Source organism: Sciurus carolinensis, chromosome 15, assembly GCF_902686445.1.
Source record: "Sciurus carolinensis chromosome 15, mSciCar1.2, whole genome shotgun sequence".
Lineage (NCBI taxonomy): Eukaryota > Metazoa > Chordata > Mammalia > Rodentia > Sciuridae > Sciurus > Sciurus carolinensis.
In genome coordinates, this window is record NC_062227.1 from 45,884,628 (window position 1) to 45,912,320 (window position 27,693).

General features: G+C 35.1%; 1 protein-coding gene across 5 annotated transcripts in view; it reads left to right on the plus strand.

Annotated features, from left to right (window-relative positions):
- Positions 1 to 27,693, plus strand: part of Kiaa1328 (KIAA1328 ortholog) — a 286,260-nt gene that overhangs the window by 12,969 nt on the left and 245,598 nt on the right. For all 5 annotated transcript variants that reach the window (XM_047526442.1, XM_047526441.1, XM_047526445.1 and 2 more), the window contains one exon: positions 4,706 to 4,800. In XM_047526442.1, the coding sequence (XP_047382398.1) occupies positions 4,706 to 4,800 (95 nt within the window). The remainder of the gene's footprint in view (positions 1 to 4,705; positions 4,801 to 27,693) is intronic.

Genomic DNA, 27,693 nt, shown 5'->3' on the forward strand with positions numbered 1-27,693 from the left:
TATACAAATTTTTATGTGAAAACATGTTTTGAGCTTTCTTGGGAATATAGTTAGAATTTCTGGGCCTTGTGGAAATTATATGTTTAACTTTTTGACAGAATTCCAAACTATATTCCAAAGTGGCTACATCATTTTACAATTACTACTAGCAATGTGTGTGACCTCCAACTAACTATCTACATTCTCACCAACTTTTATGTCCAGCTTTTTGATGATAGCAATCCTAGTGGAGTCTGGCACTAGGTAGTTCATTGTGATTTTAATTTAATTTCCCTAATGACTTATGATGATGAGTATCTTTTTATGTGTATATTGTTTTGGCCATGTGTATATCTTTTTCAGACAAATATCTGGTCAGATGTGTTTTAATCAAATTGTCTTTTTATTGTTGAGTTAGAAAAGTTCGTTTTAGAAACCATTTATCAGGTACACAATTTGCTAGCTTTTTTTCCCATTCTGTGCAGTGCCTTGTGTGTGCCTGTGTGTGTGTATGTGTCCTTCAAAGCTCAAGTTTTTAATTGTGAAGTTCATTTTTCTAGTGCTTTCTTTTGTTTCCTTTGCTTTGTTGTTAGATCCAAGAAATTATTATCTGATCTAAGGTCACAAAGATTTATGATTACTTTTTCTTTTAAGAATTTTATAGCATTAGCTCTTACTTTTATTGTCTTTGTTCCATCTGAGTTAAATTTTATGTATGGTGTGAGGTAGTATTCCAACTTTATTTTTGTTTTGCATGTGGACATCTAGTTGTCCCAGACCATTTGTGAAAAAGATTGTCGTTTTCCTTTAATTGTCTTGGCACCCTGTCAAAAATCTGTTGACCATAAATGTAAGGATTCATTTCTGGACTCCCTTTTTTTGTTCCATTGATTTATATTTTTATTTATGCCAGCACTGTCTTCATTAATTCTAGCCTTGCAGAAAGGTTTAGAATTGGGAAGTCATCCAAATTTATTGTTCTTGAACGAGTCAGCTGTTTGGGGTTCCATGTATTTCCATAGAAATTACAGAATCATCAAATATTTTATATTATTTGATGCTATTGTATGTGGAATTGTTTTCTTAATTTCTTTTTAAGCTCACTGTTAGTGTCTAGAAATACAGTTTATTTTTGTGAGTTGATCTGGTATCCTGTAGCCTTGCTAAACTCATTTTTTTATAGATTCCTTTATAATTTTCTACATAAAAGATCATGCCATCTGTGAATAGAGGTATCATTACATATTCCTTTTCAATTTGGATTCCTTTTCAGTTGTCTTTTAAAGAGATCTAAAAATATCAAACAAAAGTTTTAAAATCTACTCATGTTGTTACTATTTTTTGGTTTTTCAGCCTTTTGTTTATATCTAAGTTTCCATTTGATATTTTCCTTCTGCCTGAAGGACTTCTTTAACATTACAGTGAGGACACACTGGGAATGGATTTTTTTCAGCTTTTGTATACCTGAAAAGTATTTTACTTTCATTTTTGAAAGATATTTTTACTGGTTATGGAATGCTGAGTCAATAGTTTTTTTGAGCATTTAAATGATGTTGCATTAGTTGCCTGTCTTGCACTGTTTTTGAGAAATCTGCTATCATCCCTGTTCTATTCCGTGTGTGTGTGTGTGTGTGTGTGTGTGTGTGTGTGTGTAAATTCTGGTTGCTTTGAAGATTTTCTCTTTGTTACTCATTTTGAACAATTTTAGTATTCCTTGCAGTAGTTTTTTAAATATCTCTTTTGGATGGGTTTTGTTAAGCTTTTTGGGTCTATAGGTTTATAGTTTTCATCAAATCAAGTACTTTTCAGCTGTTATTTCTGCAGATATTTTTGCATCTCCTTTTCTCTTTTGATGACCTCACTTAAGCTTGAAATATTCCACCAATTCTGAGGTCCTCTGTTCTTTTTGTTGTTCTCTGTTTATCTTAGGATGGTTTGTATTCCTATTTGCTGTGTCTTCAAATTCATTAATCATTTTTCTTCTGCAGTGTCTAATCTGCCACTGACTTCATCCAGTGTATTTTTCATATGAAACAATGTAATTTTTATCTCTAGGAGTTCAGGTTGGGTTTTTTTTTTTTTTTTTTTTTTTTTTTTTCTTACTCGCTTGTCTCTACTTAACGTCCAGTCATTCTTCTGGCTTTTTGAACATACAGAATATAGTTAAACTAATTTTTAATATCTTTGTCTACCAATTTTATCATCCATGTTATTTATAGGTTGATTTCAATGAAATAATTTTTCTCTTAATTTTGGGTTATATTTTCCTCTCTTGACCTGCCTGATTGTTTTTTATTGGATATCATCAGACAGTATGAATTTTACCTTGTTGGGTATTTTTATATTTCTAGAAATAATCTTTATTAACTTTATTTTGGAACAGTGTTATCTGGAATTAATTTGATTCCCTTCAAGCTAAAGGTGATCATGGGATTTTTTTTTTTTTTATGTTGTATGTAGTTACAATTCATTTCTTTTAACTAATAGGGCTTATTCAGATTTTAAATGAGAATATTTAACATAAAGAGTTGTTAAGTGCTGGAAATCCAAAAATCCAAAAGGCAACCTTAAGGCATAATGAAAGTAATACCTATAAGAAACAACCACCATCCCTAGGGCTGGGTGAATAGGCAGAACAAGTAGGAATTATTAAAACTTAGAAACTTGGAAGAAGAGCCCCTTATGCTTTGACTTTTGATGATGGAGTACCAGCCTGATTGCTTCTGCTATCCCTCAGGAGACTTAATAAAGGCCAGTTCTGCAGGGGCTGGAAAAAATTACAAACTGAAATCAGTTGTTCTGTGAGTAACTTAGGGCTGACACTGACAGTAATTGGAAACAAATAGGAAGGGATATGTCTTTCCTTCCTCTAACAACATCTGGTCTCCATTTAGTTCTAGCAGCAGAATTTATCAGGGAGCCAGGTAACAAAGGAGAACAGAGGTTTCTAAAGTCTCAACTTCAGCATTACAAAGCAGAATGTGGAATTCTGGGTTTGAAGACCAATGCCAGTAGCATAACAACAGTACCTACAGAATTCCATTGTATAGATATGTCACTGCTTTGTTGTTCTCTAGTTGATGGACATTTGTGTTTTCAGGTTTTTTTTTTTTTTTTTTTTTTTGCGGTACTGGGGATGGAACTCGGGGCCTTGTACTTACAAGGCAAGCACTCTACCAGCTGAGCTATCTCCCCAGTCCTTGTGTTTTTAGGTTTTTGCTGTTAAACACAGTGGCTAAAGTTTTCGCCTGTGTGCATGAGTTTCTCTTGTTTGATCTTTCACTCACTACACCACAGGCCTTTTCATAGATTATCAACAATTTCTTCTTTTGCCAAATCCAGTGCCTTCTTTCCCTAGTCTGTTTGACTTTTTTGATTATTATCACTATTGATTGACCCCATACTGTCTTCAAACTTTTGTTCTCTACAATATTGTTTCTGATTCTTCTTTTATACTTTTAAATGCCAATCTAAATTTAAATTGAAATCAAATACAATTTTAAAAAATTTCTAACCAATTTTTAAAAAATAATCTTTAAAAATGTCAATATAACTTATACTTATTAAAGAAAAATTTAAACACAGAAAGGTATAAAGAAAATAAAAATTTAAGCATCATCCATAATACCATAGGTTATCTTTTAAAACCATACTGACTTGAGAGACAGACCTACCTTTCCAACTTCCTGCTTGACATTTCTACATGAATGTCTTGCTGGCATCTTAAATTGAGCATACCTAAAAGTAAACTCATCTTATTTTCTTATCCTTTTTCCTATTTCCTTTTCCTACCCTACCTTCCCCACCTTTGACCTTTGACTTTACTATTTCCAGGATTAATTTTAGGGGCCTTTTGGTTTTTCTTGGCTACTTGAAGTAATCGTAGTAACTTACTTACGTGGTTGCACAAATGTCAAGAATCATTGTTTCTTCCTTTTACATGTTCCCTGTGGTTCCCTGTGACTGCCTGAGTTAGATGACCCTAAAGATCCCTCTTAATGTTGCTTAAGTACTGCCGAGAATTTTTTGTAGCATAAAAGATAGAATAGTATAATGTTTAAGAGCACAGACTATGGAACTTGTATTGTCCTGATTCTCCTATGTAACTGCTATAACCCTGTAAAGGCTCTGTACCCTCAATGTACTACAGGATAATAACCTTAATAGCATTGTTGTGAAAGTGAAATGGAATAGTAAGTACAAAGTACTTAGAATATTCCTGTCATGCTGTAAGCACTAGATTTACATTTAACTGTTACAATTATTATTCTTTGAGTACCTATTGCAATAGACCTTAGGGTATTTTGAATGCTTAGTAACTGATGCTTCATCTATCAATCTTAGTGTATCCTTAAACAGCCTCGGGACTGTGGTGTAGGAAAGGTTTCTCAGTATCTTCCATTAGGCACTTGTTCTTGTGACATGCACCAAGGGAAAGTTGTTTTCCTGATATTTTTTAGTATTTTAGCAGAAACATCTTTTTAAAGTTCTTTTTGTGTCATTTTCTGTGTAATTCTTTGGTATTCTCTGGTTCATAATCGGTTCCTTAGCCTGTTTTGAGTTCACAATAGGTTTAAATACAACAGGTGGATGGTGTTCTACCAGATAAAAGATATCTAAGAAATTTTACTTTCCATGCTTATTTTTAATAGGTTTCTAATTATTTTTAGAAGTTAACCAGAAGGTTTTTTTTTTTTTGTTTTGTTTTGTTTTTTGTTTTCTTTAGAATTTCTGCAAGCGAGGAATGAAGAGTGTATCATTGAAGGATTTATGTCTCGAAGACAAAAGACGAATTGCAAACTTAATTAAAGAACTGGCCAGGTGAGGCGGAGAACCTTCTATGAAATGCATTATTATATGAGAGACAGCACTTTTTGAAAACAAAATTACCAATATGTTTTGATGTCGTTATGTCATTGATTTTACAGGAGCAAAGACTTAATTAAAAGACGGTTACCCAAAATATCACTCCTTTCAAGGACCTGCTCCCAGTGACCTAACTTCTTTCTGTTAGGCCCTACCTCTTAAAGGTTCCACAACCTTCCAGTAGTACCATGAACTGGGGACCAAGCATTTAACACATGGGACTTTAAAAGGTGTTATCCAAACCAAAGAAGATATTTGGGGGAGATCCACTGGAACTATTCAAATATACTGTTTGCTCTGAAAATATTACTTACTTTGATAAGCATCTATCTATAGGACCGTTGCATATAACAGCTGTTACAGTGATGTTCTAATGTTTACTTTATTTCCCATATTTGTTTCACACTTAATAATTGGAATTCCTATTAAGGACAAACTACCCTTTCTGCCCTGTTTCTTTATTAGGTTAGTGTTTATGTCATTGTTTATTTTTATCAATATCAGATGCATGAACATTTATTTTATTCTTATCCAAGATTCAGAAACAAAATGAAGTAGCAAGATGATACTTTTTCATTTCACTTAAAAAAAAAAAACACCAGAAAAAGGCTTTGTTTTGAGATTATTATAGATTCAGTTGTTACAAATAATACAGAAAAAACCCATGTGTCCTTTCCCTGTTACCAGCAGTGGTATTTTGATTAATTATAGTACAATATCCTACAACTTTACCCAATTTTCACCAATGATAATATTTTGATTGACTATAGTATAATATCAGCAATTGACAGCTTTCATTAATGTTTTACATATTTCACCAATTTTAAGTACTCCTTGAATATGTATTTGTTTCTATGAAATTTTATCACGTGTACAGAACAGTCCTGTTACAAGGATTACTCATATTGTCCTTTTAAGGAACATACTTAAAAGATCTTTTTAGACATTGTTGTCCTTCTTAGCCCTTTACATAATTCTAAGTTACCACTAATCTGCTTTTCTTCTATTCTAATTGTTATTTTAAGAAAGCTAAATAAATGGAATCATACAGTATGTAACTTTTGAAGATGGGGCTTTTTTCAATCAGCATCATTCTCTTTATATCCATCCAAATTGTTACATGTTCTAATGGTTTGTTCCTTTTTATTGCTGAGTGGTATTTCATGGTATAGAGGTACTCCAGTTTGTTTAACCATTCATTTTTGAATAACAGTTGGGTTGTTTTCAGTTTTTGACAGTTACAAATGAAGGTGCTGTGCACATTCATGTATAGGTTTTTGTGTAAACATAAAAATTTCATTTCTTTGGGATATTGTATCCTAAGTGCATGTTTGAAAGAAACTGCTGAACTACTTTCCACAATGGTTGTACCATTTTATATTCTCAGCAGTGCAAGAGAGATCTAGGTTCTCTGAATTCTTGCTAACAAATTTGTTATGATTTTTATTTTAGCAGTTCTCATAGGTGCTTATTAGTAATATCTTATCTTGGTTTTATTTGTCTTTGATTTCTTTTAATAGGTATTTATGATTTTAAGGATACAGATCGTATACATGTTTTTTCACATTTACATCTAAATATTTAATTTTCTTTGGAGTAATTATAAATGGTATTATGGTTTTAATTTTGGTTTTCATATATTTGTAGGTAGTATATAGAAATGATTGAATTTTATGTTAATCTTGATTTCTGAAACCCTGCTGAAATCAGTTTTTTTTTTGGTATTGGGAATTGAACCCAGGGGCACCTAACCACTGAACCACATCCCCAGTTTGTGGTTTTGAGACTTGTTTCTTCTAAGTTGTTGAATTTATGAGCATAAAGTTGGTAATTGTATTCCCTTATTTTCCTGTTAATGACCATGGACTCTGTAGTGCTTCATTTCTGACCTTAGTGATTTGTATGGTCTCTCTTTTATTTTTGTCAGTCTACTAGTTTTATCAATTTTTATTGACTTCAAAGAACCAGCTTTTTGTTTCATTGATTCTTTTCTGTTTTTTCCTGTTCTCTATTCATTCAGTTCTGTTTTTAAAAATTTTCTTTGATAGTTCTTTGATCTGTGGATTATTTAGAACTGTATTGTAAAACTTCCAGTGACTCCATTAGTGACTTACAGTTTGGTTCTATAATGATCAGAGACCAATTAAAAAAAGTTTTCGAGGTTTATTTCATCATCTAGTAGATGGTCAATCTTGGTGAATGTTCATGAGTGCTTGAAAAAAGTGTTTATAACTGTAACTCTTAGCTGACATACAGAATTTTCTTTTCTTTCTTCTGTTTAGTCATCCTGTATGCAACTAATCCTCCCTCTCTGTTTTTTGTCACTCTACTGCTCAGAAGCCTCCCTTACGCTGCTGGAACTCTGACTCTCCATTCCAGTTCATTGATCGCCTTCTCATGGATGCTCTCTTCTTTCTGCTTACCAGTTCAGGCTTTGTTCTGTCAGAATGCCCTCCTCACTCCCCTCTGGTTCTGACTTTGATGTTGGGCTCTTCACTACTTGGATATTCTCTTCCCTCTGCTTAGGCTTTCACATCCCATACCAGTCCATCCTTGGTGGTTTGTCCTCACTTACCTTTGGCTCTGATTCCACATGTTGTTTTGCTGTATTGAATAGGTTCCTTTCTCACCCACTTCAGGCTGTCATTTCATACCAGCCAGCCTCTTCTTGAGGATAACTCTGTTTTCTCTGCTTGGATTCTGATATTACTCATGAGTTTGTCCCCTGTGTCTTCTTCCTTATCTTCTTTGGGGTCTGATACCCTGCTTCAGGTTAACCCTTTGTATGAATACTCTTTCATTCTTTATTGACTTTGCTTCACCAGCACCCACTACCAACTGCAGCATAGATCCCCTCTCACCATACTTAGACTCTGAATCTTCATGCTAGGTCGCCACTATTCCCCTGCTCTGTTACCATGCATGGCCTTTTCTCCACATGGATGCTCTTCTTACCTTGTTTAGGTTCAGACCCTTCTTACTAAACTACTCCATGTGTGGATGTACTTTTCAACCTGCTTGGGCTCTGACATTCCTCTGGGCAGATGCCATCTTTAATCCCACTCCATTCTGACTCTACCCCACGTTCTGGTTAGATCTTAGTTGTCATGAAGAAAAGGCAAAGTGAAAAATGAAGAGGAGAAAGGAAATGAAAATTCACCTTCTCATTTTGAAGAGAAAAAAAGTTTTCTCTTTAACATGCCTGTTATCCCAGCTACTAAGGAGACTGAGGCAGAAGGATCACAAGTTTGAGGACAACCTGAGCAACTTAATGAGAACCTGTCTCAAAAAAAATTAAATAACGAGGGTGATGGATATAACTGGTGGTAGAGTACTTGCCTAGCATGTATTAGGCCCTGGGTTCAATCCCCGGTACTGGAGGGAAAAATGTGTTCTCTTTGAGTAAAGGATATTTAGATGTATTTCCTTGTTTGTGACTAAACACTTAGCTTCATTGTTGTTATATAAAATATGACATGTTATATAAAATATGATAAAAATGGCTGCGTTTGTGTTCTACCTACCTTGCCTGGTATATTATTTTTTTAAATCAATAGACTTTTGAATAAATAGAAAATTCTTATGAAGTATTAGTAGAAAATGATTACAGGGCTGAAGTTTTAAAAGTTCTTTTAGTTTATCATTTCAGAAAAAAAGTTAGCTATGAAGAATGATGTTTTAGTTGTCTTGAAGTTCCAACCAAATGGGCAAAAGTGTCAAGTATACCATACTTAAAAGATTGTCAGTTCTTATGCAAATTCACTGGCATTATTTCAGGGGAGAAGCTACTGAGATGAACGTGCTAGGCACCCCCTACTTAGCATTGACAAGTATATTTTGCAAACAATATAATAGTCATTAGTCCTCAGCACAGTAAACAAAACAAATAGCATCTTGTTCAACTACAGAGTGATATACAGTATAAAGGCAAAGTGCTAACTATAGCTTCTTTTTGGGTACCTTTGAGGTATAAAGCACCCTAAGGAGATCAAGACCTTTATTAAAAACAAAAACAAAACAAACCACAAAAAAATAACCAGGGTCTTTTAGTAGTGTTAAATGGGAAAACATGTATGTCCCAACTCGAGTGACTTACTTGTATCGTGGAGGGATTTATTGATGCCTTCTTAGTATACTTGTTGATATTATGTGTGAGAATCAAAAAGATGCCTAAAAGATTTTTTGATGGTTCTAAATGAAAGTAAATGTGAATAAAAGATATAAATAAAATCTAGAATTGACATAATAGTTAAGAATAGGGTAAAAGATAACAGTGATAAGAATAGGACATATTATACCTAGTTGAGTTATCAAGTTCAAACCGAATGAGGTAAAGTGTCAAAAGATTTATAAAAGTTATATTCCTATGGTATATTCAAGTATAACATACTTAAAGAGGTTCAGCTCTTATGCAAGTCCATTGGCATTATTTCAGGGAAAATTAGAACTTTATATTAGAGAAAGACCTGATAGATTAAAAAAATAAAAAAGATTACTGGTTCTTTTTTTTTTTTTTTTTTTTTTTTGTATCAAGGTTGAAACCTGGGGTGCTTAACAACTGAGCCATATCCCCAATCCATTTTATTTTTTATTTAGAGGCAGGGTTTCACCAGTTTCTTAGAGCCTCAGTCTCCCGAAATGCTGGGATTATAGGCATGCACCACTGTGCCTGGCTGATCCCTGGTTATATCTTGTAGTTAAATCACACAAATGCAGCAAATGTGGTAGTAGTCGAGAAAAAAGATTTTAAAAGTCTGATATGAGTTAATAATCTGCAAATGCCTCTTTAATAATCTGTTTATACTCAAGGAACATTTTCACTTTGGTTAACTACAGTAATAAAAGAATAGACTACAAATGTGAATCAAAATGTACAGGCTAATGAAGAATAGATACCACAAAGATATAAATTAGGGGTAATGTGAATTATTTAACTTGAGGAAGAGAGTGTTAAGAGATTAGTTGATATATGGTTTTCAAGTAAATGAAGGGGTTTCCCTGAGGTGTCTCACATTGATTTACATTTGCAGAAGGTTAACTGGAATATTGATTGATCTTTCTGGAAGATACTAGGATAGAGAGAATTTTTTTTTGTTGTTGTTGAAGTTGCTGAATTAAGTGACCTCAGGAAGTCTTTTACAGTAAAATTAATGAATTGTTTGCATACATGGGGAAAGCAGTGTCTTTTATGAGGACTTGAAAAATAAATGACTTTGCAAAATATTGTAATTTGTGCAGAAAGATGGTGGCTGTTCTCTGTATATGCATTTATGTTTTTTTACTGAGACTTTTTAAGATGGAGAGGGGTGCCACAAACTAAAACACAGACTGTAACATAGACTTTAACATTTTAAACAGTCCTTGTCACAATTGTAATCTTTGATGTATATTAACTCTGTTCAAAGAAGCTTGAAAATAAAAACAAAACCCACCATTATTTCATGCCCTGTGCCCCTAATGCCAAATAATGTATTGTTGCCCAGTGAATACTTTTGCACTAACTCATTTAAATCTTTTTTTAGACCCAGGTACTCTGATTTTTCCCAGAGTTCTACTTGACATTTCTCAGAAGAAGAATATAAAATGTAGAACCTTTAGATTCCATTGTAAAATGAGTAGGTCTTTATTTTATATTCATTCTGATCTTTTTAAAATTTTTAACTTTTTGGTTATAGTTAAATATACATTGCAGTACAATAGGAAAGTTAGACTTTAATTTTTCAGTGACTCAGGCTTATTGTTTTGTTCTTTTGTCTTCCCATTAAAAGTCTTTTTAGATTTTGGGGGGCAGAAGTCTGGTATATAATAGTCTTTATGATGGATTACATCGAAAATCTCAAGAAAAGATAAGGAATCTTTAACTTGTTTTAAGTAGAAAGAAAATTTCTGAACTTCAGTGGAGTTTAACATGTAGAACAGTTAGTGTGCCAGATTTTATTTTCACATGGTCTATTCTGAACTCTATAATTCAAAGAACATTTTTTGAGTAACTATTGTGCACTCAACAGTCTTTCTCATGGTTCTGACCAGACTCTGCCTCCTGAAAGAGGGTATTTTTTCTCTACTAATTATTTTTCCCTTTTGCATGGCATCTGGAAATGTACAATGGCATATAAATGTGGATAATCTCTGATCCTGAAGGATCTACCCAGATTTATGCTTCGGCCATGTTTTGGTTATGAAAAGTACAAAGGTCATCATTGTAGGTATATGTATGACATATGTGTCATAGCAGTTCAGTCTTTTCTTAGGCAGTTTTCATTTTAATGTGCTTTTAACCCATGTGCTTAAATATGCTGATTAATTTCTTTCATAATTCACTTTTATATTCCCATTATAGTGAACTCAGATTTCTTAGACCTGAAATAAACAGGAAAAAGGAAGAATCATTGATAAAAATAAGGGAAGGGTGAAAGGCAGAAGTTATCAGAAGTCCTTAAAAGAGTGCTAATTTAGGTTGCAGCCTCAAAACTGGAACTATGACTTGAATTATGGCATTTGAGAATTGAATATTCTCAGGTTAGTACTTTTTAACTAAAAGTGTTTATTCTTACCATACTAATTTTCATATCTTGACTGAAAAACAGTCATAGATCTCTTGCTATATGATGATCTTTTTCAAAACTTTCGTGGAAAAGATGATCAATTTTATTATGTTATACTGACATTTTTATTCTGATGGTTTTTAAAGTAATTGAATAATCCATGATATAACAAAGATAGCTAACAAAGGTAGCAGTGTTATTTTATGTTAGCTCTTTCAGAGGTCAAAAAATTGCATCCTTATTCACTTCAGTGTATTTTTCCTTCCAATTTTAATTTACTTGAAATTACATAAATATTAAAACTGTGCAATTTAAAAAATAAAACTGCAGGTAAATAAAATCCTTCATGGACACTTCATTCCTTCACCTTTACCCTCCCCTGTACATTCACTGCTCTAATTGGGATTTCATTTTAAATTTATAGAATAGTTACTGAGTTATAATTTCCATATATCCTTCACCCAGCTTTCAGTACCTTTTAAATTCAAGTAATATAGTTATAAAAACTATGAAGTTAATATTGATATAATATTAACTAAACTGCAGACTTTATTCATATTTCACCAATGTCATTTCATTAATGTTTTTTTTATTTAATATTCAGTTTAGGATCAAACATTGTATTTGGTTGTCACATCTCCTTAGACTTCTCTAATCTGTGATAGGTCTTCAGTTTTTCATGATCTTGATACTTATTTTTTTTACAGAGTGTTAGTTACATGTTTTACAGAATGGTCTTTAATATGGGTTTGTCTGTTTTAGATTATGATTCTGCATTTATGGCAAGAATATCAAAGCTTTTTCTGATAGTTTGATCAGGGACTACCTAAAATTATTTTTTTTTTAATGATGAGGTTAACCTTAGTCACCTGATTAAGATGGTGTCTTGCAGGTTTCTCCACTGTGAAGTTATTTTTCCCCCTTTTATAATTAAATATCTTAGTTCTATGGGTTATAATCTAATATTGTTTTTGTAAGCACAAGTAACCAAGTTGGGAGCAGACCTCAAATGGATCAGCAAACTTTCCTTTATTCAGCAGTGTAGTCAATAAGTCAAGCATCAGAGGGGCTCATTTTCAGCATGGAAAATGGCCACCGATTACAGAGTGGGGCTGTTTTTTATAGTTTACAATGAGAGTGACTTAATCATTGGACACTGTAGTAGAATGTGTTGGTTTGGGCAGTCAGGAAAAAAGTTGTGAAAAGTCTAACACTTATTGGGAAAGGAATGAAAGCTCAGAGCCTGGCTGGAGCTCACTGTTTTATCTTCTTCCTCTTGGATCCATTGTTATCCAGAGCTTCACTATTTGCTTTTCTCCTTCCAGGACTCATTGGTAATGGGAAAGGGTGAAAGTCCAGGACCCAGCACTCAGTATCTGGCTCCTCCCTTTAGGACTTATTGTCACTGGGAAGGGATGAATGTTTTGCCTTCTTCCTCCCTCTCTCCTCCCAAGTCACACTGTCTTGGGGGTTGTCTTTTTCCATATCCTTAGTTTTATGTTGTGTTGCAAAAAACTGTTCCAGTTTTGAAAATTGAAGGCAGATGTTAGGAAAATAAGAGCAAAAACAAATAAATACCCAAACAAGTAGATAAGTATATATAAATAATTATATAGATAAGCCTAAATTACTTAAAGAATGTTGTTCTCAGTCTTACAGTAATACATAAAATGGTGGAATGAAAACTACAAGCCCAGGACATTTCCTGAAACACTCAGAGAGCTGAGGTAGAAGGGTAACCAACAAACTAACCTGAATTCTAAAGGGACTTGGGAAAAGATAGGTATGAGTGCTAGCTAACTTGGGGCAGACACAGCTGCAAATAGTCAGCAGGTTGGTGAAGGCTAAATGTGGGCGGGTAAGTGTGGGTAACTCCTTGGACTGCAAATATAGAGGGAGTTTGAACTCTCTTGACATATTTTCCTCCATGGAGTCACACGTGGTAAGAGCTCTTTTGATAAAGTGTTACTAGTCTTGGAAATCAGGATTGGTGTTGAAGATTAAACACCTGAGAAATGGCAAGGCAAGTGTAGAAAGCAAGATTTACTTAAGAGACAGATGGGTGCCCATGGGGAGGGGATGTGCCTTGCTTTTTTTATAGACTTCCCAGAATTCCTCCCCCCCACACCTTCTCTTTCTTCTTTGTGTATGTGCCTAAGAACAGGAAGGAGCAGCACAGGGTGTAATTGCTAGCAACTCCTTGTGCTGGGAAGTGCAATCTGGAGGTGTTTCTTTGATAACCAACCCTTTCTTCTCAACCCCCATCATTCATTACCTACTTGACTGCCAGGTCTTCTGCCCCCTACTTCAGTTTGTTGAGGAATGTGACATTTCCTGTCCCCTAGGCCAGGTGGAGCTGTAGGCACACTGCTTTTTGGCAAAGAAAGCATTGTGAGTGATACCAGAGGAAAGGACAGGCAGGTAGCTGATTATCAAAGAAAAGGAAGAGGGTAGATAGCAATCCCCCTGTTGCTAACAGCCTCTGGGAAAGGGAAGGATCACATTTTTCAACACGAGCAGTTGCCTCCTGGATGGCTGTCTTCCTGCACTTTGGGAATGGATATGAGAAGAAAGGAAACCTGTAGACTATAAAAGGGGCAAGACACCCCCACTCCTTTGGGCATAAGCTCTGGATTCCCTCCTCTCCAGAGGAGTCTCTCTGTGTTGTTTCTTAAATAAAATTTATTTTTTGCTTTTGCCTCAGCATTTCTGGGGTGTTTAATATTCAACACCAGGGGAAAAGAGAATCTGATCCTGATTTTCAAGACCAGTTTCATGGGGAGTCAGTACAATGGGCTCATTTTATAGAATTATTCTCTTAACCTCGTGTTTCTACCATCCTCATCTATTTGTCCCCTTACAAAAGGAAAACTCTGATAAGGTATTCCCCTTGGTGCAGGTCTGTTGGAGCAGAGCAACAGTTGCTATGGAAAGGACATGAAATATTTCCTGGATCATTCTTCTTTGTCTCCCTTCTGTACCAAAAAACAAAATTCAGGAAGAGGAGCAACATAAACTATTGCCCTTAGGGCATTCATAAAAACTACCTGAAGTGTGTTTGTGTGTGTGTGTGTGTGTGTGTGTGTGTGTGTGTGTGTGTGTTGGGAAAGGGGGAGACTCCAAAAGGGAGGGCAGAGTTACTTGCAGGTCCCAGAACTGTAGAAGGGCAGAAACACTTGGGAAGACTCAGACATATAGAGACTGATTGTCACAGACATAATTAGAATAACAACAAAAGAAACTACCCCAATCCAAATCCTTACCAACAGCCTAACAAGTGTCTAGTAAGAGTAGAAACTCTTTAAACAGATACTCTAGGAGGGAAGACAAAGCTGAGCAGGGAACTGACATTAAGAAAGATCATCTGACCCACCTGAAGGGAGGTTATGCCTGGAGGAATTTGAAGCCTAATGGTCACCATAGCAACAGTAAACCACAAACCCACCAAGTTCCTGATTAGATCAACAAAATCCCTACACTGAAAACCTAGGCAAAGGCAAGTTCTGCCCATTATTAGTAATTGTAATTATGTACCTCGGTCCCTCCTGTCTTACTCAAAATGTACAGATAACAGTAAAATATGAAGCATAGGAAAAAGTACAGGTAACAGAAGCAAGTATCCAAAAGACAGAGCAACTGAAGATGCATTTAGGTATAGACATTGAGCAATCTGATGAAGAATTTAAAATAACTGATTAATATATTAAAATTTGTATTGGTAGCCAGGCACAGTGGTACACACGTGTAATCCCAGTGACTTGGGAGGCTAAGGCAGGAGGATCATCACAAGTGCCAGACCAGCCTGAGCAATTTAGCAATACCCTGTCTCAAAAAATTTGTATTATTTATCTGTGGCTGCCCATTGTCACAAAACTTAGCTTAAGGCACTGTGGAGGCCCTTGTTTGATTTAAAGAAATTGTGAGGCCCAACCTTAATCTCTTGAACACATCTTTTGATGTTTGTATTGAGACATCAACTTTAGTCTTTCTGAAGTCTTAACAAAAGTTTCACCCTTGGCTTTATCTCAAAGGCATGTTTTTTTCTGGTGGTATCCTGGATTTGAAATTGGTCATAAGACATTTCTTAATTTTAATGTGTTTTGCTATGTGGAGAGGCTGAGAATTTTTGAAATCATGAATCCTCATGGTTTAGTTTAATATTTTTTTCCTTCAGTATATCTTTTTTTTTCTCCCAATTTACTATCAGCACCAAGAAGAAAGTAGGCAGCACCTTCATTTACTTGGTAACTAGCTTCCATCAGATTGAGTGAGAATAAGCCAGACAGAAGACACTACTTTTTGTAACTGAATCTTAGATGTGACATTTTATCAATTTTGAGGATCACTTGTTTCAGCCTATTCTCAGTGACAGACAGTTAAACAAGGACATGAATACCAGGAGACACAAATCACTGGGTCATATTTTAGAGGCTGCCTATCATAATAACTTTTTTGGTTTTCTTAAATTAGCTTATATATTTTCTGTAGAATCCTTAATATTTTTTATACATAATGATGTCATCTGCACATAAAATTTTCTTTCTTTCCAGTCTGTATCCATTTTCTTTTCTTGCCTTGTTGCACTGGCCATGACCTCCTGTCAATTTCAAATAGAGATAGTGTTACCTGAGAAGAGGTGTCGCAGAAGAAAAGCCCTTGAGGAGTTTCAGAAGGGAAGGGGGAACTTGACTCAATATACTGTCAGGCTTCTTGGCATACTTGATGGGAAAGAATTCCAGCATGCACAAGTCAAAGGCATAAACAGTTTATTTAGGAAGGTAGGTAGGTATGCATTCAAGCAAGAATGTGGGCAGTCTCAAGAGAGACATCTTTTGTATTAGAGCAAGGAACATATGCATTCAAGGGAGAATGTTAGCCATCTCAAAAGTGAGAGATGTGGTTCTGGGGTGCCAGTCTCTTCTTTTAAAGAAAACTTGGTGTAGGGTGGGTATGGGAAAGTATGTAGAATGATACCAGTCTGGTGAGCTCAAGATGGTTTCTGGCGATCTGGTCAAATCTTAGGATTTTTAGACTGATGTGGTCTTCTTTATCTGATAAATACATAGTTCTGAAAAGTCCCCTAAATTATAAATTCCTCAAGGTATAGTATCTCTCTTTGCTTAATCTATTCATTGGAGAGTTAATTAACAGTGTACAAGTAGATTTATAGATTTTTCAGAAATTTGTTCTGGAAATTTCCTATAAATAGAATCAATGGAATATATGGTCTTTTTAAACTAATTTAATTTTTTTAACATAGCTTAGTGATTTCAAGGTTTATCCTTGTGGTAGGTAGCATGTATTAGTACCTCATTTCAGTTTATTGTTAAATTATATGGACAATACTACATTTTTAAAATGCATTCATTGCTAGGTAGACATTTGGGCTCTTTTACTTTCTGGTTATTACAGAGAATACTACTGTGAACATCCATGTGCAAGTTTTTCTGTACACATGTGTTTTCATTTCTGTTGGATGTATACCTAAGAGTGGAATTACTGGGTCAGTCATACGATAACCCTGTTTACCTTTTTGAGGAATTGCCAGAATGTTTTCTACAACAGTTATACCAAAGTACCTTCTCACCAGCAGTGTATTAGGTTCCACATTTTCCACAGCTTCAAGTAGCATTTGGTTTTGTTCTAGCCATCCTAATATGTAGGAAGTCATATCTAATTGTGGGTTTAATTTTCATTTACTTAATGGCTAATGATGTTGAACATCATTTTATGTGCTTGTTTGCCATTCATGAATCTACTTTGAAGAAATACCTATTCATATTGTTTTAAATGAAGTATTTTGATTGTTGAGTTCCTAGAGTTTTTTATTAATATATTCATATACAATTAGATCTCTTAATTGCAAATATTTTATCTCATTTTGTGCATTTTTTTTCCTTTTTATTTTAATTGGCATCATTAAGAGTATAAATTTTTGGTTATGATAAAGTGCAATTTATCTAGTTTTCTCTTGTTATTTGTGTTATTAGTGTATCTAAGAAACCATTGTCCAATTCAGGGTTTCAAAGATTTATGCCTGTGTTTTCTTCCAAGAGTTTATTGTTTTAGCTCTTATATTCTGGTTTTGATCTATTTAGAATTAATTTTTGTATATAGCATAAGATAGATGCCTAACTTTATTCTTTTACATTTGAATATGAAGTTGTCCCAGCACTATTGTAGAAAACACTGTTGTTTTTCCTTCCATTCTTCCATTTTCTCAGTACTCTGATTGAAAATCCATTTACTATAAATTTGAAAAATTTTTTTGACTCTCCATTCTGTTCTATTGACCTGTATGTCTTATGTTCACACTAGTACCTAAGTGATTTGATTAATGTAGTTATCTAGTGATTTTCAAAATTGGGACTCGTAAGTCCTCCATCTTTGTTATGCTTGTTTTCAAGAATATTTTAGGTATTCCCTTTCATTTCTTTATGATTTTTTGGACCAATTTCTGCAGAGAAGGCCACTAAGATTGTTTGCATTAAATTCGTATATCAGTTCAGGTACTTCCATCTTAATAATATTAAGTCATGCAATAATAAGTATAGTTTTCATTAATTTAGGTCTTAATTTCTTTCAACAATGATTTGTAGTTTTCTGGTATTAAGTCTTGAACTTCTTTTGAATTTATCCCTTTGTGTCTTATTCTTCTTGAAATTACAAATGGAAATTATTTTCTTGATTCCTTTTTATTTCTAAGTTTTTTTTCTATACAGAATCATATTGTGAGAAATACAGATGATTTTATTTCTTACTTTAGAATCTGGATGCCTTTCTTTCTTTCATTTTATTTATTTCCTATTGCCTTGTGTATCATCTGGCACTATGTTGAATTGAAGTGGTAAAAGCAACCGTACTTTTCTTGTTCCTGAACATAGGAGGAAAACATTCAATTTTTCATTGTTAAGTATGATGTTAGGGATGGATTTTTTTGTAAATGGCTTTTCTCAGGTTGAGGAAATTTCCTTTTTTCTACTACTGAGTTTTTGTTTTTTAAACGATCTTGAATTGCTATTTGATATTTTTTCAAATGCTTTTGTACATCTATTTAGATGATCATGGTTTCTTTTTTTTTAATTCTGTTGATAGACTCTATTACATTAATTAATTTTTAGATGTTGAACCAACTTTTTATTCCTAGGATAAATCCCATTTGATCATGTCGTACAATCTTTAAGAGATAGTGGTTTGTAGTTCTTAGAACCCTTTTGAATGTAGATCACTGGGTCTTTGATTCTGAAATCACCTGATATCTTTAGGCAGTACACTCTAAATAACAGCCAAATGTTGAAATTTGTCAAGAGGGAGTTAAGATGATTTCATTGACATTTTTTTAATGATGAAATCTTTTTTTCCCCTACCATGAAGTTACCTTTGCTTAAAAGGAATATGCCCCTTTCTGCTTGCTAGGAATACTTGTGAAATCAGTTACTTCCTTCTTTCTCCAAATCTTATTACTAAGTTGATATTAATAATTTCTAAAATGCAACCAACATGCCCAAGTAGGAGATATTAAATGGGGGAATGCACTTAATCTGGTTGATTGCTAGGTGAGCTGCAATTTTCTCTGGGATAGAAGCTTTATTGACTTGGCTTTGTCTTACATGTTAATGTAAAATTATCCATTCCTGGAGTATCTGAGAGAGTATCAGGGATATGTAGGGTCATAAAAAAGCTTTTTTTCTGGGCTGGGGAGATAGCTTAGTCGGTAGAGTGCTTGCCTTGCAAGCACAAGGCCCTGGGTTTGATCCCCAGAACCACACACACAAAAAAAAGCCTTTTTCTAAAACAATTAGTTTTACTAAAAATTTTAGAATAGGTGAACAATGGACTGAGGTTCCATATATATGCCTGTTATCCCAGTTACTCAAGAGGCTGAGGTGCAGATGTGCCACTGGATTTAATTTCCAGTAATACACACACACACAAACACACACACACACACATACACACACACAAAATAGGTGAACGTGGGAAAACTTTTTATATTAAAACAGACAAGACTATTTCATGCAGAAATATAAAATGTACAGGAATTTTTAAGGTAAAAGATAGGACTTTAAAGGAAATTAAATACTTTTGGCACAATTTTCTGATCCACTGTCCAACTCTAAGGATTTGAATTATCTTCTCTTATTAGATAAGAGTAGATTTTGTGGAATTCCTTGAGAAATAATAGTCTGAAGTATTAAATAAATGATCATGATTTTTTTAATGAACAGGTTATTGTCCTCCTTATAAGTAATTGACAAACCAGCACTGTTCATATCCCCCTGTCTAGAATTTGAACTTTTTATCCTATTAGACAAAGAATTCCCTTTATTGTATTTAGATTCTCATTTTGTTAACTAACATTGCTACACTCTTTTTTAAAAATATTTTTTAATTGTTGATGAACCTTTATTTTATTTATTATATGTGGTGCTGAGATTTGAACCTAGTGCTTCACACATGCTAGGCAAGTGCTCTTCCCCTGACCTAAAATCCCAGCCCTAACATTGCTATATACTCTTGATTGGAGGATAAGGTCTTTTTTATGTTACTTTATGTTCTCCAGATACTTAGGTAAAAATTATAGATCATGATGCCAAATGTTTTCTTGTATATGTACTTTATTTCAAATATTCTTGAACATAAATGAAACAAGATGACTGATTTCAGAGTGGATTTCAATTCCTGAATTTGCTTTACTGGCAGATCCTCTACCTTTAATGTCTGTATTAATATACTTGCTCATATTAACTGTGCTAATGGGCTGCAAAGAAGCCATGCATATCTTTTTGATAGACCTATAGAAAAGTTACCCTTTGTTCTTAACACAGCTTGTTAATTTTATAGCCTTTCAGAGCATAATAGTTACTAAAGGATAGTTTAATCTCAGCAGTATAAAATATTGTTTAAAACCCTGTTTAATGTAGTAACAAATATTTCAAACATACTTCAGAAAATAAATTTAGAGAAGAGTGATTTCTATCTAGACAGAGCACTTTTAATAATTTTAGGAAAATCTCATTATGGACTCTGGCATAATGGAATACACCAGTACAAGCGTTTTTTTTTTGTTTTGTTTTGTTTTTTTGATTCATTGTACACAAATGGAGTCCGACTTTCATTTCTGTTTGTACACGAAGTAGAGTCACACCATTTGTGTAATCATACATATATGATGTTTGCCTCATTATTTTATTTTTCCTTCCCCCTACCCCCTCCCCAGCCCTCATTTTCCTCTATACTATCCATTCTTCCTCCATTCTTGCCTGCCCCCCCGCCCCCCGTTATGTATCATCATCCACTTATCAGAGAAATCATTCTGCCTTTGGTGTTTTGGGGTTGGCTTATCTCACTTAGCATGATATTCTCCAACTCCATTCATTTACCTGCAAATGCCATAATTTTATTCTTCTTTATGAATGAATGATATTCCATTGTGTGTGTATATATATGTGTGTGTGTGTGTGTATATATATATATATATATATATATATATATATATATATATATATACCACAGTTTCTTTATCCATTTATCTATTGAAGGGCATCTAGGTTGGTTCCACAATCTAGCTATTGTGAATGAGCTGCTATAAACATCAATGTAACTATGTCACTGTAGTATGCTGATTTTAAGTCCTTTGGGTATAGGCCCAGGAGTGGGATAGCTGGGTCAAATGGTGGTTCCATTCCAAGTTTTCTAACGAATCTCCATACTGCTTTCCAGAGTGGCTGCACCAATTTGCAACCCCACCAGCACTGTATAAGTGTACCTTTTGCCCCACATCCTCCCCAACACCTGTTATTGCTTTTATTCTTGCTAATAGACATTCTAATTGGAGTGAGATTTGAAATCTTAGGGTAGTTTTGATTTGCATTTTTCTTATTACTGGAGATATTGAACATTTTTTCATATATCTGTTGATTGCTAGCACAAACATTTTTGCTCTTACTGATCCTTAGAAATTTTCATGGATCTCCTTCAGATTCATCAATGTGAGTGAGACAATTTTGGGGTATAACTGTATGTTTTGAGTTGGGGGATACTGGAGATCTCTGCATTAGATTAATCTTTGCATTTAGGTTAATGTTAAGGTCAATTTAGTATTCTCCCTTTTTTGTTACTGTTTTTTATGGCCCGGTAGCATTACTTGGTGAAGAAAGAAATCTTTGGGTACTCTTCATGTCTATATGGTTTTATAAATGGGATTGAAACTACTGAGAGCCCTTGTTTAGTTCCTTTTGGATACCCTATATTGAGTAAAGTTACTGTGATTATATTTTCCTAACGTACATATTCGGTGAGTATTTTTTAAATAAACAAATGAAAATGAAATGTTTGCTTGTCTACTTAGATATTTTCCTTTTCAATTATGTCTTCAAGTCCAAGCAGAGAGAGATTTTGCCATGTATTTCCTCACCTTGGCAGTATTTATTCTTTCCTTATATAGCATTTATTTCATCTTTGTTTCATGCGGAATCTTACAGATTTATCCCTTCCTTTGTTTCATATTTATCTGCATGCCAAATTTCACATCTTTATACTTTTTTTTATTTTTTTATTTTTTTACATTTACATAGGGTAATGATGTTTATTTTATTTTTCCCCTCCCCCCACCCCTCCCACCCCTCTTTTCCCTCTACACAGTCTTTCTTTCCTTCATTCTTACCGCTCTCCTTAGCCTAACTCTAAACCTAACCCTAAACCTAATGCTAGCCCCTCCCACCCCCCATTATATGTCCTCATCCGCTTATCAGCGAGATCATTCGTCCTTTAGTTTTTTGAGATTGGCTTATCTCACTTAGCATGATATTCTCCAATTTCGACCATTTGCCTACAAATGCCATAATTTTATCATTCTTCATTGCGGGGTAATATTCCATTGTATAAATATGCCACAGTTTCTTTATCCATTCATCAACTGAAGGGCATCTAGGTTGGTTCCACAATCTGGCTATGGTGAATTGAGCAGCAATGAACATTGATGTGGCTGTATCTCTGTGGTATGCTGATTTTAAGTCCTTTGGGTATAGGCCAAGGAGTGGGATAGCTGGGTCAAATGGTGTTTCCATTCCAAGCTTTCTGAGGAATCTCCACACTGCTTTCCAGAGTGGCTGCACTAATTTGCAACCCCACCAGCAATGTATGAGTGTTCCTTTTTCACCACATCCTCGCCAACACCTATTGTTGCTTGTATTCTTGATAATCGCCATTCTAATTGGGGTGAGATGAAATCTTAGGGTAGTTTTGATTTGCATTTCCCTTATTACTAGGGATGTTGAACATTTTTTCATATATCTGTTGATTACTTGTACATCTTCTTCTGTGAAGTGTCTTCATTTCCTTAGCCCATTTGTTGATTGGATTATTTGTATTCTTCGTGTAGAGTTTTTTGAGTTCTTTATAGATTCTGGAAATTAGCGCTCCATCTGAGGTATGGTTGGCAAAGATATTCTCCCACTCTGTAGGCTCTCTCTTCACATTTCTGATAGTTTCCTTTGCTGAGAGAAAGCTTTTAAGTTTGACTCTATCCCAGTTGTTGATTCTTGCTTTTATTTCTTGTGTTATGGGAGTCCTGTTAAGGAAATCTGATCCTGAGCCAACAAGTTGAAGATTTGGACCTACTTTTTCTTCTATAAGATGCAGGGTCTCTGGTCTGATTCCGAGGTCCTTGATCCATTTTGAGTTGAGTTTTGTGTAGGGTGAGAGATAGGGGTTTAATTTCATTCTATTGCATATGGTTTTCCAGTTTTCCCAGCACCATTTGTTGAAGAGGCTATCTTTTCTCCATTGCATATTTTTGGAACCTTTGTCTAGTATGAGAAAATTGTATTTATTTGGGTTTGTGTCCATGTCCTCTATTCTGTACCATTGATCTACCTGTCTATTTTGGTACCAATACCATGCCGTTTTTGTTACTATTGCTTTGTAGTAGAGTTGAAGATCTGGTATTGCAATACCCCCTGCTTCGCTCTTGCTACTGAGGATTGCTTTAGCTATTCTAGGTTTTTTATTCTTCCAGATGAATTTCATAATTGCTTGCTCTATTTCTGCAAGGTACATCATTGGGATTTTAATTGGAATTGCATTGAATCTGTATAGCACTTTAGGTAGTATAGCCATTTTGATGATATTAATTCTGCCTATCCAGGAACATGGGAGATCTTTCCATCTTCTAAGGTTTTCTTGAATTTCTTTCTTTAGTGTTCTGTAGTTCTCATTGTAGAGGTCTTTCACCTCTTTTGTGAGATTGATTCCCAAGTATTTTATTTTTTTCGATGCTATTGTGAATGGGGTAGTTTTCCTAATTTCTCTTTCTGAAGATTTATCACTTATGTATAAAAATGCATTGGATTTATGAGCATTGATCTTGTAACCTGCTACTTTACTGAATTCACTTATGAGTTCTAAAAGTTTTCTGGTGGAATTTCCAGGTTCCTCTAAATATATAATCATGTCATCAGCGAACAGGGATAGTTTGAGTTCTTCTTTTCCTATTCATATCCCTTTAATTTCTTTGGTTTGTCTGATTGCTCTGGCTAGAGTCTCAAGGACGATGTTGAATAGAAGCGGTGAAAGAGGGCATCCCTGCCTTGCTCCAGTTTTTAGGGGGAACGCTTTCAGTTTTTCACCATTTAGAATGATATTAGCCATGGGCTTAGCGTAGATTGCCTTTATAATGTTTAGGAATGTTCCCACTACCCCAATGTTTCTAGTGTTTTGAGCATGAAGGGATGCTGTATTTTATCAAATGCTTTTTCTGCATCTATTGAAATAATCATGTGATTCTTAACTTTAAGTCTGTTGATATGGTAAATGACATTTATTGATTTCCGAATGTTGAACCAACCTTGCATCCCTGGGATAAAACCCACTTGATCGTGGTGCACTATCTTTTTAATATATATTTGTATGCGATTTGCTAAAATTTTGTTGAGAATTTTTGCATCGATATTCATTAAGGATATTGGTCTGAAATTTTCTTTCCTCGATGTGTCTCTGTCTGGTTTAGGTATCAGGGTGATATTGGCTTCATAGAACGAGTTTGGTAGGGTTCCCTCCTCTTCTATTTCATGGAATAGTTTGAGAAGTATTGGAATGAGCTCTTCTTTAAAGGTTTTGTAGAACTCGGCTGAGAACCCATCTGGTCCTGGACTTTTCTTTGTTGGTAGGCTTTTGGTGACCTCTTCTATTTCATTGCTTGAAATTGGTTTATTTAAGTTGTGTATGTCCTCCTCATTCAGTTTAGGTAGTTCATATGTCTCTAGAAATTTGTTGATGTCTTCGAGGTTTTCTGTTTTGTTGGAGTATAGATTTTCGAAATAGCTTCTAATAATGTTTTGTATTTCACTCGTGTCTGTTGTGATGTTTCCTTGTTCATTCCGAATTTTAGTAATTTGAGTTTTCTCCCTCTTTCTCTTTGTTAGTGTCGCTAAGGGTTTATCAATTTTGTTTATTTTTTCAAAGAACCAACTATTTATTTTGTTAATTTTTCCAATTGTTTCTTTTGTTTCGATTTCGTTGATTTCGGCTCTGATTTTAACTATTTCCTGTCTTCTACTACTTTTGGTATTGGTCTGCTCTTCTTTTTCTAGTGCTTTGAGCTGTAGTGTTAAGTCGTTTATTTGTTGATTTCTACTTCTTTTTTTGAATGCACCCCATGAAATAATCTTCCTCTAAGTACTGCTTTCATAGTGTCCCAGAGATTTTGATATGATGTGTCTTTGTTCTCGTTTACTTCTAAGAATTTTTTTATTTCCCTCCTGATGTCTTCTGTTATCCATTCATCATATGATAGTGTATTATTTAGTCTCCAGGTATTGGAGAAGTTTCTGTTTTTTATTCTGTCATTTATTTCTAATTTCAATCCATTATGATCTGATAGAGTACAAGGTAGTATCTCTATCTTCTTGTATTTGCTAACAGTAGCTTTGTGGCATAAAATATGGTCTATTTTAGAGAAGGATCCATGTGCTGCTGAGAAGAAAGTGTATTCGTTCTTTGTTGGATGGTATATTCTATATATGTCCGTTAAGTCTAAATTGCTGATTGTGTTGTTGAGATCTATAGTTTCTTTATTCAATTTTTGTTTGGACGATCTATCCAGTGGTGAGAGAGGTGTGTTAAAATCGCCTAGTATTATTGTGTTGTGGTCTATTTGATTTCTGGAATTGAGAAGGATTTGTTTGACGTACGTGGATGAGCCAATGTTTGGGGCATAGATATTTATGATTGTTATGTCTTGCTGATTTATGCTTCCCTTAAGCAGCATGTAATGTCCTTCTTTATCCCTTCTGATTAGTTTTGGTTTGAAGTCCACATTATCTGAGATGAGGATGGATACTCCAGCTTTTTTGCTGTGTCCGTGTGCATGGTATGTTTTTCCCCATCCTTTCACCTTTAGTCTATGGGTGTCTCTTTCTATGAGGTGAGTCTCTTGCAGGCAGCATATTGTTGGATTTTTCTTTTTAATCCAATCTGCCATTCTATGTCTTTTGATTGATGAATTCAGGCCATTAACATTCAGGGTTATTATTGTGATATGATTTGTATTCCCAGTCAATTGACTCATATTTGTTTTTGACATGATTTGGTTTCTCCTTTATTTGACTTTTCCTTTAGGCTAGCGCCTCCTGTTGCTGATTTGCATCGTTGTTTTTCATCTCTTCCTCATGGAATATTTTGCTGAGAATGTTCTGTAATGCTGGCTTTCTTTTTGTAAATTCCTTTAGCTTTTGTTTATCATGGAAGGATCTTATTTCATCGTCAAATTTGAAGGTAAGTTTTGCTGGGTATAAGATTCTTGGTTGGCATCCGTTTTCTTTCAGGGCTTGGTATATGTTGTTCCAGGCCCTTCTAGCTTTTAGGGTCTGGATTGAAAAATCTGCTGATATTCTTATTGGTTTCCCTCTGAATGTAATTTGATTCTTTTCTCTCGCGGCCTTTAAAATTCTGTCTTTATTTTGTATGTTAGGTATTTTCATAATAATGTGCCTTGGTGTGGGTCTGTTGTAATTTTGTATGTTTGGAGTTCTATAAGTCCCTTGTACTTGGTTTTCCATTTCATTCTTCAGATTTGGGAAATTTTCTGTTATTATTTCATTGAATAGATTGTTCATTCCTTTGGTTTGTTTCTCTAAGCCTTCCTCAATCCCAATAATTCTTAAATTTGGCCTTTTCATGATATCCCATAATTCTTGTAGATTCTGTTCATGATTTCTTACCATCTTTTCTGTTTGGCCAACTTTGCTTTCAAGATTAAATAATTTGTCTTCAATGTCTGAGGTTCTGTCTTCCAGGTGTTCTATCCTATTGGTTATGCTTTCTATGGAGTTTTTAACTTGGTTTATTGTTTCCTTCATTTCAAGGATTTCAGTTTGGTTTTTTTTTCAGTATCTGTAACTCTTTATTGAAATGATCTCTTGCTTCCCGTATTTGGTCTTTTAACTGTTGATTGGTGCGATCATTTAATGCCTGCATTTGCTCTTTCATCTCCTCCTTCAATGCCTGCATTTGCTCTTTCATCTCCTCATTAGCTTCCCTGATCGTTTTAATTACGTACATTCTGAACTCCCTTTCTGACATTTCTTCTGCTGTGCTGTCTTTGGGTTTTATTGATGTAGTATCTAGGTTTGTTTGGGACATTTTCTTCCCTTGTTTTCTCATATTGGTCAGTTGTCAGTGGGACCCTGAGATATTGCAGTTTTCCGCTGCTGGCTTATAATGTCCCGGTAGATTTCCAGTGTATCACCTCCCAGCCTTCAGTAGCCTGATGTCTTGGAGGAATCTGATAAAGCAGCTCATCCGAAGAAAACTGCCCCTAGCCCCCTACTGGTTCCACGGTTTGGAACTGGCTCTGTGCGGAAATGCTCTCACTGTGGGCCTGCGCCGTGCAGCTGGCCGTGTGGGAGGAGCCCACTGCCGGAGTGTGGAAGGCTACCTTGGGAAGACTCTAGCTGCCCTGCCCGGCTCCAATAAGCCACCTCTATCTGGGCCTGCCACCCGGGCCGAGCTTTACCCAGTGGGCAGACTCACCCATGGCTCTATTTCAGTCCGAGTCTCTCAATGCCTCCCCTTCTTAACTCCTGGGTTCTGGAGCGACTAGGGGTGCAGTCTCCCTCTAGGCCGCCATCTTGGACCGCCCCGTGAAGAGAGCCTGCAGCCGGAGTGGGCAGTGCCGCCTGAAGAAGTCTCTGGCTGCCCTGCCCTAATCCCAGAGGTTGCTTGCTGATCGCGGCTCTCCGCTGGTTCGTTTCCGGAGTACGCTGCGCTGCAGTGGCTCTGGGACTCGGAGCTTGTTCTGGTC